The sequence below is a fragment of the Echiichthys vipera genome (genome assembly GCF_963691815.1).
Source record: "Echiichthys vipera genome assembly, chromosome: 12".
Lineage (NCBI taxonomy): Eukaryota > Metazoa > Chordata > Actinopteri > Perciformes > Trachinidae > Echiichthys > Echiichthys vipera.
The window spans coordinates 18,867,690-18,880,490 of NC_139837.1; the positions used below are offsets into that span (position 1 = coordinate 18,867,690).

Here is a 12,801-nt window from a genome sequence, read left to right on the forward strand (position 1 = left end):
GTACAGTGGAAAGTGTTGCACAGGGGTGGGGTGGGGGGTGGATGGGGATATGCCAAGAGGAGGTGACTACAGCTGGCTAGATTTGGGCATCGACCCATGTGCGTGTGGGGTTCGAGAGCAGGCGAGTGGAGGAAAACCCCACCATGACACTGCAGCCGGTTCAGGAAGGATGCCCCCCTGTCTGTGTGGTGTCTGTTTGAGCCACATAACATTAATCACCTCAGAGGGTGACAGGGTATAGGATGTAGGTATGTTAGACGGAGGGGGCGAGTTGATGTGATGTTCCATTATACAGGCACGTGCCAGATCTTAGAAAAACTTTCTCCTATTAGCTTCTCATGTTTATGTTTGCAGTAGTTTTCATTCAAGGGAAATGACCTCCACGCAGGGTTTGTTTGATGGCACCCATGTACTCTCTATGTAACATATGGCTGGATGAGTTTGTCTCTATACAAGGAATTGTCGCCGCGAAATATCATTACCATTTGGCAAAAACACATAACACAGCACAGGCCCACAGTGTTGAAGGCTTACCTCTAGACTGCACCACAGTATTATGAGCTCATTATTGTCATAGTGGTGAGGTACAATCTGGTGGTACAATCTTTAACCTCATATAACCTCAGTTCCCCCATTTTGGAATGGCCACTATCAATTATAGGGCTAATTTTGAGATGGAAATAATGCACTAATTTAACATTCTCATTCCCTTAAAACTGAATTGCCATATTAGGTTAAAGGGTTCACCCGGATTACATTAAAACAAATGTGTTTTACTGTACCCCTAGTAGAGTCTAGCAATGTGGTTATTTCTGAGATATTTGCTGGTGAGTTAATTACCTCAACACATTGGACGTTTAGTGAATATACAGTATGTTGCATCTGAGCTGATGTACATCGAGGTATATTGCTGCTGCTTCAGCGACATGTTTTTTATTCCTAGAGTGAGCCTATAGATAGATCATGAATGCTTTTCTAAGCAGGGACTTTCATGGGAAATTAACATTGCTGTACAAGAAGTGAATCGTGTGTTATGATGTTGTATTTGATCCATGAAGTAAAATTTCTTCTTGACTGGGAGTGTAGGTTGGGGGCAGGGGAACCTTTGTTGGCCTGTCCAACCACTATTCCTGAAAGACCAGAGCAGGCCTCAGCAGTCACCAGTTTCTGTGCAGAATTACATCTTCAGCCTTCTGACGGCTCATTCTTCTGGCTTTGTTGACACGAGTCATCTGATACACCCATGTTTTCCTGAGCCATCAATCTGTCTTGCTGTCTCTGTATCTGTGTTTCTTGGCAGCTAAAAAGCTCCAGGTGTCTTGTGTGTCCCGTGCCCAGACGGCTTTGCCAACTCCAGTGCTCCTGGGCCGTAATGGCATTGTTCTATGCGGCCCATTGTGCGTGACCTTGGTTCAGGGGGAAACAGCTGGTGGATTCTCCAGTACCCGCCTGCTTGGCGCAGAAACTGGGCTCAAGCAATGGTGTAAAATTACTGCGCCCCAATTCCTACTTTGATACAAACCATGCAGGACAGGTCTGAGCATCTGTCTGCTGCTGATCAGCTTTTTCCGCACCGTCAGGGTTGCAAAGTCATGTTATACTGTGCAGCACAGGAGAAATGGTTTTTAATACAGGAGTCTTGATGTACAATGTTCAATTTACACACAAGTGTATGTGTCTGTAAATCTGGATATTTACTCTATGCTTTTTGTGTATGGCTTGATACAATTTTCTTGTGTCAAGAACATCGCTCTTTAAGAGGCTATGGGCTGCCCTCAGTACAGGAAGTGACTCAGTATTGACTGGCGCTGCACTTCCTGTGAGCTGATTCTCCTCTACTCCTCTCAGGATGTTTACCTCCTCCTCCTCCTTCCCCCGCCTCCCACCCTTCTCTCCGCCCCCTTCCTTGATCACGTCACTTTACGCCGGTGTACTCAGCTCCAGGTCAGATTCGGCTTGTCTAGGTTTAGTTTGGCCCAGACATGGTCAGTGATTGTGACTGCTGAGTTGGGGATCTTGGCCATGCTGGAATCCAGGTGTATTTTTATTGTGTACACTTGTTAAACCATATAACTTATACATTACTACTTCACTAAAGGACCCTTTTCCTCCTGTTTTAAAGTCCTCTGAAAGGAAGAAAGGTGGTCTGAACAGAAATTTTCTTCCTGAGCCTCTGGGTTCAGATTACTCCAGTCCCTGTACAGATGTGAGCAACTGAATATGATGTAATGTATGTGTGTGAGTGTGTGTGTGTGTGTGTGTGTGTGTGTGTGTGTGTGTGTGTGTGTGTGTGTGTGTGTGTGTGTGTGTGTGTGTGTGTGTGTGTGTACTTAAAGAAGATTTACTACAGAAAAGATTGTTAATACATGTCAGAGTAATGGGGTTGATCTGCATCTTTTTCTTTGTTTCTTCGTGCCTGTATCAGATGTGGACCCACTGCAGCGCATTAACCATTAATGTCCAAAATCTGTTTACACATTACATCTGCCATTATTTATCACACTCATACACACACGCACGCACGCACGCACGCGCGCGCACACACACACACACACACACACACACACACACACACAAAAGCTTCACTAATTTCCTTATTTGTATCTCCACCTCTCTCCAGTTTCCAGAGTGCGGCTTCTTTGGCATGTACGACAAAATCCTGCTGTTCCGCCACGATTTAAACGACGAGAACATCCTGCAGAGGCTGACCGCGGCAGAGGACATCCATGAAGGAGACCTCATCGAGGTGGTGCTCTCTGGTATGTAGGCTGTAGGAAAATGTATAAATTTATGCATAGTGTCACCACGAATGTGTTGAATGATTTTTGCAGGTTGTATTTTTCTCTAGCATCTCAGATTAGTTACAGCATGGAGAAAGCACTACTATAATTAATTGTTACTTAGCATCTTTGTGAAAGAAAAAAAAATAACATTGACTCAAAAGATCATTGTGAACTGTTGCTTTTGGCAAATACAAAAGGTACAGCCTGTAACAAGAACTTTAAATGATCCAGTCGTAAGAACTCTTAACATGAGTATTTTAGATGTTTTTATATTCAAATGTGATATCCAAATACATTTTTTTTGCCCCACATTATGGAAGCTTAGGGTCAAAGTCATTCTGTGACAAATTTTTTAAATGTTGAAAGCACTAGCTTGAGAGCAGCTGCTAACATAAAATAAGTGCCAATTTTGAACAAAAAAACCTAGGGGATGTTTTTTGAGAATATGCGATCCTGAGTATTGAGAAAAGTGGAAAAGGTATGTTGTACAAATTTAGATTATAGACATTGGTCAATAGTTTAAAAAAAAGAATCCTCTTATGCTTATGACAGTTGAAAGATCAGCAAACACTGTCCAAAGAAATGTAGACTAAAAGGTCCTGAATTGTAAAATAAAAATAAAAATAAAGCAGGTCGAGGTGCTATAGAAATACTGTAAAAGTATCAAAATGCTCAACCCACAAAGAAATTACCACGGTCCGTTTCCAGAAAACTGAGCCTTTAAACGAGCCGTCATTACTTCTGTACGGTTGTGATGTCACAACTATACTACATAGGCTATACCTAGAAAGTCCCATTACAGTCATTCCCCAGCTGCAATGCAGTGCAGAGAAAAAGAGAACGCAAATGCAGACCCACAATTGCTGACCAGTCAGAGCAAACTGAGCTTTTTCAGGATGCCTTTAAAGAGACAGGCGCCAAAATAGAGCGTTTCAGACAGAGGCTGAATACATGTTTATTCACAGACAGACTGTATGAGAAAAGTAATCAGTTTTTCAACATTAAAACATGTAAACAAGTGTTTTTAATTCCAAACAATAGTCTAAAACTAATAAACTGGAGGAAGCTTCACATGGTCCATTTTTTGTGCCTAGTCAGTCAGTAGTTGAAGCACCTTCCAGTAAACACAGCCTGTAGCGTCTTGTTCAAGGTCAGAGTACTCTGTACTCACCAAAACTTTGCTGTCAAAATGAAATATTATTCTTGTGCAATTTATTGTTTTCAGTTCAATAACTGCAAGTGAATCACCCAACACTCACCTGCTTTTTATTTTGAGATACATTTCTTTTCTTTCTTCCTCATCAAAGTTTCCACCTTTTCTAGCTGCTACACAGGTGTTTGGTTTTTCTTTGTCATTTCCTGCGATGAATGAATCAGCTTCCTGTGCAGTGCTGAGACCAACAGATGGCTTAGAGTATCTGTTCTGCTCTAATCTGTTCTCCTGCTCCATCTGTCTCCACTGGGAAGCACCTGACACCACCTGTGCTGAATATCTCCCCCTCTCTCCTGGGCCGAGAGTATTGTTTGTGGGGATTTAGACGGGATGATTGTATAGGTTCGGGATCTGACGATACTTCAGGCATCAGGGCTGAGGAATGTAGACTAAAGACTGGAGAACTTCCTTCTTTTTGTTTCTCACTGTCTGTGTTTGTCTTGTGCTCTCTTTTGTGTCAGTCTTTGTTGCTCTCTTTCCCCTCCTTGCTCTCTCTCATTTTAATCCCTCCTACCTCAAAGAATCCATCTGCAGGTGTAAGCTCCAGCAGTTGAGCTCGACAGTTTATAGCGTGAGATATACCTGATGAAAACCTTCACAGAAGTATCTCAGATTTGCTACGCATGCAACGCATGCTGTTTTATTAAATTTCATCTAACACTCAATAAACTTGGCCTTCTTCATGTGAGGGGCTTTGCATGTCAGACACTTGATCTTTGTTTGAGAAACACGAGCTGAGAGGCGCACGTTCCCAAGCCCTTCATTTGGTTTAGAGAAAATATGAGCCTTTTTTTTTTCCAGGCCCCAAAATTTGTCTCCTGTAATCTTCCGTTCCGTTTTTTCTTAACCAACCTGTTGTTGGATTCCACGGCTGTGGGAGAGAGACAGTCTGAATCTCTCTCTCGCTGTGAGAGGGAGGCAGAAGTGGCTTTTTCTTGGCCGTGGGCTCAAAGAAGAGGGTTTGTTTTTCCTGCAGTAAGTGATTGTAGTAGACCCGTGGAGTGTAAACACGCTCTGATGTGCGGGGCGGCCCTGGACACAGCGGACACTGCGCAGGCCATCTCGGCCCATGAGGTTTGAGGTTTGGCCTGACCGATTGTCCCTTTGTTCTGTTTTTCACTCCCTTAAATTCCCACCCACTTTCACAGGCTCTTTACTCACCACTGCTGGCAGTGTGAAATTGATATTCTACAATACCTTATGTTTGTCATAAAATATGCCATAACTTGTTTTTTGTCAGATGGAAATTTATGGCCTCCAAATGGAAACTCTGTGCCTCAAATCAAACAGATTGTGTATTCATGGAAGCCTCTCCGCTCGTGAGAAGTGCTGCGAAAAACAACGTGTTGAGTTCATGTTGTTTGATGCTAATTACCACAACGAGCATTACATAACCGCTAAGAAGCGGCCAGTTGTTTTGCAGACGTGTGTGAAAAAGCTCATGAATGCCGCCTTTTATGTTTGCCCCATGACATGTGACCTGCTTGAGTTCTTTTTTCTCTTTCAAATCAAACCAAAAACTGCCAAAAACACCCCGCCAGTCATCCTCCTTATCTCTAAAATGGATAAAAACGTGCATGTATTGATCGTGTGCATAAATATGAACATCTCAGATTTTGTGACTGCAGCAGTTCCAGTTTTGTTGTTTATTTTGTTGTGTTGACCCCAGAATTGACCCTTGACTTTTTAACCGCTCATGAGGATTTCTGACATCTAAAAGTTTTTTTTTGATGCTCCAAATCCTAAATTGATCTCTTGCTGATAGGATGGTCTCTCTCTTCTTTATATGGAGCAGATACTTAGCAAAGAAAGTTTTTTTTTTATCTTACTGGCCACATGTCATGTTTGTTGTCTGCATCTCATCGCAATCACAAAAGCTCAGAATGTCCTCAGTCGTCCAAGAGAGAACCTTATCAGCTGAATCATGTCATAGAAAATGTGCTATCACACTGTGACATCACCATCGCCGCAACACAGGTTTTGCTGCTTAACCCAGAGTGTAAAGATTAACCACCACCGCGACCCGTATAAATGATTGCACAGGACCATGAGGCTAATGCAAGCTCTGAAGCTTCAGTTGCACACACACACACACACACACACACACACACACACACACACACACACACACACACACACACACACACACACACACACACACACACACACACACACAGAGGTTTTTTTGGCATCATTCACCTCCATATCTTACTCATCTTCACATCTTTGATGCGTCACAGCCATGATTAAACATCCCTTTGCTTCCAACAATGAGCTCAGTGTGTCTGTTTGACACAAAACAGCAGAGACGAAGAAAAATAAGAGAGAAACAGGAAGAGAGACATGTCCACAGCTCTGTTGGTTTTGATGTTTTTAATAACAAGGATAGACTGATATAACAGGATCATTCTGCAGTTCTCTGGTGTCCCATGGGTGTGCCCTATCACTTTTATATACGGAGTGATGAAGCTAAAATGTCTTTGCAGATGTGGTGCCCTCTACTGCAGCAGTGTAGACATAGCACCTGCAAGAAGTGAGAGAAGATTCTCATTTACACACATACAGTGAGGCTATATATTGTCTTCAATATTGTTTTTTTATATATTAAAAACAGTGTGAAGTAGTTGCCAAATACATGGGAGAAATGGCAGCTCTCGTCTTGTCTTTTTTTATTCCTTTGTCATATTTTCTCATCATATTTTTCTTCTTGTTCTTCAGTTTTTTTTACAAACTGTTTTTCACATTAGTTTTGTTTTCACCGACTTTCAGTCATGCCACTTTTCTTTCTAGCTCAAGCCACAGTTGAAGACTTCCAGATCCGACCCCATGCCCTTTATGTCCACTCCTACAAGGCCCCCACCTTCTGCGACTACTGCGGGGAGATGCTGTGGGGTCTTGTCCGACAGGGGCTCAAATGTGAAGGTTAGACACACACACACACACACACACATACACACACACACACACACACACATTGTGTCATTGCCAAGCCTTTGAGCTAACCAACTCTAAGACCTTTGACTATATTTCAAGGAGAAGATCCAACTGTATCCACACACAAACACACCACAACTCTGACCGTAACAATGTCAGAATCAGGGAGATATACAAGCAAACAAGAAAGAGTCGGCAGTGTAGCTGGTGGAATGCATGAATCCCAGTGGAATTATGGCACATCAGCTCGCCTTTGAGTTTTAGTCCTTGTTGGGTCAGATTTGAATTATACTCTTTCATTTTGATGTCATTTGGCTGCATTTGAAGTCCCCCTCTGACTGTGAGTTAAATCTAAGTTGTTGATTTATTTTCCAGGGAAACAATCATAGTCACAAATTCTCCTTTTAAGCCGCCATCGCATGGCTGATTTACGGAATAAGAGAGTATTTACCTCTTGTAAATGTAAATGTAAATGTAATTATACTGTGATCTGTAGCGTTTGTACGGCCTTGGTGTTTGTGACTGATGTCATTTGTGTTTTCATGTTTTTAAGGATGTGGGCTGAACTACCACAAGCGCTGTGCCTTTAAGATCCCAAATAACTGTACTGGTGTCAGGAAGAGGCGATTGTCCAATGTCTCCCTGCCCGGACCCTCCCTCTCCGTTCCCCGACCGACACCTGCAGAAAATGCTGTGGTCGTCCTGGACGAGGTGAGTTCTGATTGGTGGTTGCTTGAATGCATATGCTGGGTTGGGAGGGTTACTATAAAAAATGTATTTTGACAACTTGATTACTTTCTGTTACTTTTGAATTATCTCAGTATCAGGTATGCAAATATAGACAAGAGAAAAGAAATAGGGATAAGATGATTCCATCTTTTTTTCTGTAAACTTAACAGAATACCTTTTTTTAATCGTAATTATGTAACGCCATTCCATGTATTCTGACATACTCCGAGTCTGTGCATATGCTTGGATAGAAAAGCACTCTGCAAAGTTGGAAAGACGTCAGTATCTGCATATTCTCTGAATGAAGGGGGGGAGATGTAAAGAGTTTAGACATCTTCCTAAATCAGACTGGGAGCCAGGTAAATTGGCCAAGAATATGAGGCAGTCAATCCACATGCTCCTCACAAGCTTTGTCTTAACCGTTAGATGTGTCTTAACTCATCAAATTTGGCTCTTTCCCATGGGTGAATCTTCTGGGCCCTGTTGTAGAATACCACTGATGCAGAAAATTAAATTGAGTCGCACAGAGCTCAGTGGAGTGATCCTCAGCAAGGTCTTATGAAACTGTTTTTGCATAAGCCCGCACTGGAATATTCCCCGCAAAAGTTCATCAGGAAATGTAATTAAGATAATGATATTAAAAGCCCAAGTTTATGTATCTACTCGCTTGAAGAAAGAAAATGAAGAAAGCTTCCTTCCTATTTCTGCCAGGATCTTCCAGACTTGATTTATTCATATAAAATCAGAACTAAAGGCTTATATGTGGTAAAATATGACAGAGATAATAACTGTTTTTTCCTCCAGTGGGATCGTGTTAAATATTCAAAGTCATGCTAACTCAGTACGACAGATTTCTTTTCCCCTTTTTCCACTGATTTCTCTTCTTCTACTGCCATGTCATTATTGTCCTTCCCAACCCCACAGCAGAGGTCCCATCAGGAGGCAGGGAAGCGAATTCTGTCCTGGAGCGGCAGACCTATCTGGATGGAGAAGATGGTGCTGGGGCGGGTTAAAGTGCCACACACCTTCGCCATTCACACCTACACTCGTCCCACTATCTGCCAGTACTGCAAGCGTCTGCTCAAGGGTCTCTTTCGCCAGGGCATGCAGTGTAAAGGTAGGGCTAAACTAAGAGTCTGTTTAAAAGACACATGGGTTGTGTTTAGATTGTTTTGGTGACGTGAAGAGTCTCGCTTTTTTTTCATCTGCCAGATTGCAGATTCAACTGTCATAAGCGATGTGCTTCAAAGGTACCTAGGGACTGTTTGGGGGAGGTGGACTTCAATGGAGGTAAGTTCTTCTACACCCAAGTTCACAGTCACAGTGCTACGTATATCTCCAATATTTGCACTTTCAAATATTTGCATATTTCATATACGTGTGTAGAGCCAGCCAGTCCTGGCCCAGACTCCGACACTACCATGGATACTATGGAGGTGGACAGTGGTGATATGGACGGCAGCAGAGGACTGGATGACCCGGAAGAACCCTCCACCCCTGATGAGAGGATGTTTGACATGGATTCTCCCTTATTGGACAGAGAGAAGGACGAAGAGCCCATCAAGACTATTAGGTATGACAATGTTGATTTAAGTAGACAACTATTATGGCTGGTAATGTGCCATTGTAGATGTTCTATTGATGAAGATTAGGTGGCACTGCTCATGCCAGCTACCAAATTCTACCCAGTCATGTGTGTATATATGTGTCTGTGTGTGTATAAATATATATATATTGAAATATTGAACAGTTCACTAAAGAGTGACAGGAAACGAGGGGGAGAAGGGGAAGACATGCAACAAAGGTCACCAGCCTGATTCAAACCGGGGACTATGCGGTTATGTTTTAAACAACCAGGTCTAACTGCCCAATTCCTATATTTATTCTACACCAGCAGTGTGCGTTTTATGTTTCCAGTAGTGTTGCCACTGCTGCAAACATAAAATACATCACATCCTGTGCAGGATTTCTGTAAGGAAAGACCTACCAGACACTGGGTGGTTAGAAAAGCAAACATAAAAAGGTTTCATAAGCTGGCTACAGGTCAATTAAAATGTAACCTGTTACTGTTTCAGTGTATTTAGCTCTAAAAGTAAGTAAGTTACCGTTGTGTTGATTCATGAAATCTTTTCTTGTTGTGTCTAGCCCTTCCACTAGCAGCAACATCCCTCTGATGCGGGTGGTCCAGTCCATCAAACACACCAAGAGGCGGAGTTCCACTGTGGTGAAGGAGGGCTGGATGGTTCATTATACGAGCAGGGACAACCTGGTAAGACTGATAACCCCAAAAGCCCAACAAAGGAGCCCAGTCTGAAATGGGCTGTGCTTAGCCTGTATGCTGGGGAAAACTCCTTCTCCAAAAGCTGTTCACATGTGTTGAATTCAGCACAGAAGGTATTTTCCTCATGAAACTAACTTTTAAAGTACTGTAACATTGGTAGGTGTTTTGTGTTTTGGTGTTTGGACTAACTTTGGTTTTCCTCTCCCCGTTGAACAGCGGAAGAGACATTACTGGAGGCTGGACAGCAAGAGTCTGAGTCTCTTCCAGAACGACACCGGGGCCAAGTTCTACAAAGTAAGCATAAAGCTATCACCTCTGCCTTTTGTTTTAGGAACAATGTCTGGTCCTGCACATAAAAATACACACAGAAGCCTTTATTAATCTGTCAGGAAATGGAGCAGCTTAATTCAAACTGATTCAATGTTGGCTTCATGGTGAATAATATCCATAAAGTCCCCATTATAGCTCCATAGTATTGACAATGTACCATTACACTACTTTCTTCTAACTCAAACGGTGTGATGTTAACGTCATTACCATAAGTGATTCAGTTTCATATTCATGTTTGAATATTGCCTGTCACACTGATGAGAGGTATGTAAATACCATCTAACCCGTGGTTGCTGTATGACTCAGCCTCAGGGCTGTCCTGTTGCAACTGTAAACTACGCTGAGGTCAGTTCGGCCCACTGAAATTTCCCCTGTGGTTTTCACCCTGCAGCCTGGTCTCTTTCCTGCATGAAGTGAAAGTTATGTAGTTGCTAACAGTTGCTATCTTTATCCAGTATTCATTAGGTCAGATGGGACATTTTAAGGGGTTTTCAAGAGAGAGGAGAATTCGGACCATAGGGATCCCCAAGTTTAAAAAAAAGTGAATTTTCAGAGAATTTTGGCGCACAATTGTTCTATAACGTGGTTGAATTCTTTAAAACCAGACAATGAGTTTCAAACTTTTTTTAAAAATCCATTCCATTCCATAGTAAGTGGTAGCTGTGAGTGAAACATTGTAATTTTGTTATGTAAAATCAGTTGTGGAGAGTGTGTGACACTTCCCCGCTGAGTGCCAGCACCGTAGTCAGTCATTACACTGCCGCAGGGGCTTAATAGCACAGTAATTACAAACTGGAGAACTGAGGGAGGGAACGACAGCCTGCAAGGTAAAGACTTCCACATGTGTGTTGGTGGTTGTGTGTGTGTGTGTGTGTGTGTGTGTGTGTGTGTGTGTGTGTGTGTGTGTGTGTGTGTGTGTGTGTGTGTGTGTGTGTGTGTGTGTGTGTGTGTGTGTGTGTGTGTGTGTGTGTGTGTGTGTGTGTGTGTGTGTGTGTGTGTGTGTGTGTGTGTGTGTGTGTGTGTGTGTGTGTGTGTGTGTGTGTGCGTGCGTGCGTGCGTGCGTGCGTGTAAGGTGGGGGATGTTATCATTTTATTGTTCATGTCGCTTTGTGTGTTTTGAGACTTAACACTGCTTGAGCTGTGGTCAGACTTGTGTTGCAGTGGGATGGAGTGTAGGATGCAGCAGAGTTTCAAGTGTGAGCGTTTGCATGTTCTCTTTGTGTCACACAGGTGGTTTTATAAGCAACTGTCTTTCTTCTGCTGGTTGTGACACAACTTTGAAAAAAACAAAACTTCCCTCACCCTTCTCTACCAGTTATTCAGTCACACCCTGCGTCCCCCTGCCACTAAAGCCTTGGAGAGGAAACCTCAGCAGGGGCCGACTCCTGAGGGTGTGTTCACTGGCAGCTTTATGTGGTTCTTTATTATCAACTTGGCACTCAGCAACGTCTAAGACCTTCAGGAGGCTAATTGAAGGCTAGCCGTAAATGCCTGCTTTTCATGCATCAAAGTTTGGACTTTGTTCCATGTCTGCCGCTTCAGATTAGCAGATCTTTGCCCAATGATAGATAACATGATTTTGTGCACATACAGTAGAAAAAAAACTTCTTTTCAGGGGGTTCTTCTGCGAAACCACAGATTCTCCATATGTTCAGTGTTTGTATCCGGGAAACCGCCTGTTCTTTCTGGGCATTTTTCTCTCATTTCTCTGAAGTTTTCTAGCCTGCTGCTCATCAGTGTGTGGCCCACTGTCCTCCCCTCTCCTCTCTTCTTTATACCTCCAATCTGATTAGTGGTGGTCGCGTGGTGGCTTGCTTGCCAGGCATGGCAGCCATTTTCTCCATTTGGAAGCCATAACAGCTCCTCGTTTGAAGATGAGACCCCTGTACTTGTGGCTTTCTCTGAAGAACCTTTTATGGGGTGAGGGGGCTTCTCTCTGTCTCTGCCAGATTGAGTCCTGTCACACTCAAACGGTGCAGCCACACACCCACACTACCCTGCAGAGGAACGGTAGTTGCCGTGTCTTTCGTCTCAGTGGCTAGCGGTAGCGCCAGAGGCTCGTGCTCAGATGGGGCCTCTGGCTGGCCCTGCCTTGTAATCAGGGAACCAGAGCACTTCAGCCGCCGCAGCGCCCGCTCACGTGACCCGGCCCCGCTAACCACAAGCACTTCATCTGATACTCTGTGGTGAGCCACGCGGAGGGGACAGCGTGTGCCTCTGTGAGCCCCCATTGGCTTGAACTTCTCTGTGTTTTTTAATTTTTGACCCTCCCTCCTCTTTTTGATTTGACAGTGAGTTTGAAGGGGGGGTGGGCTTTTAAATTGTGCTCCAAACTGTCCCTTCTGTATGTGCTCATAAGAGAGAGAGGAGTAAAGGAGAAAGTTAGAGCTGGGGCTGCATAACAACACTGTGATTACACAGACAGTGTGGAGACTTTTGGAGTGTGTGAGTGTTTCTACCTATATTATTGTTTCTGTCATGTTATTGTTTAGGTAATGGATTACAGCATTTGGCATGTTTAGGCTCCAATA

At 43.3% G+C, this 12,801-nt stretch overlaps 1 protein-coding gene across 3 annotated transcripts in view; it reads left to right on the top strand.

Moving 5' to 3' along the window:
• Positions 1–12,801, top strand: part of prkd3 (protein kinase D3) — a 36,688-nt gene that overhangs the window by 16,890 nt on the left and 6,997 nt on the right. For 2 of the 3 annotated variants that reach the window (XM_083923912.1, XM_083923914.1), the window contains exons 3-10: positions 2,621–2,759; positions 6,787–6,918; positions 7,484–7,641; positions 8,584–8,776; positions 8,872–8,949; positions 9,046–9,232; positions 9,805–9,928; positions 10,157–10,234. In XM_083923912.1, coding sequence (XP_083780038.1) covers positions 2,621–2,759; positions 6,787–6,918; positions 7,484–7,641; positions 8,584–8,776; positions 8,872–8,949; positions 9,046–9,232; positions 9,805–9,928; positions 10,157–10,234 — 1,089 coding nt within the window. The remainder of the gene's footprint in view (positions 1–2,620; positions 2,760–6,786; positions 6,919–7,483; positions 7,642–8,583; positions 8,777–8,871; positions 8,950–9,045; positions 9,233–9,804; positions 9,929–10,156; positions 10,235–12,801) is intronic. The other variant, XM_083923913.1, reaches the window with a different exon arrangement.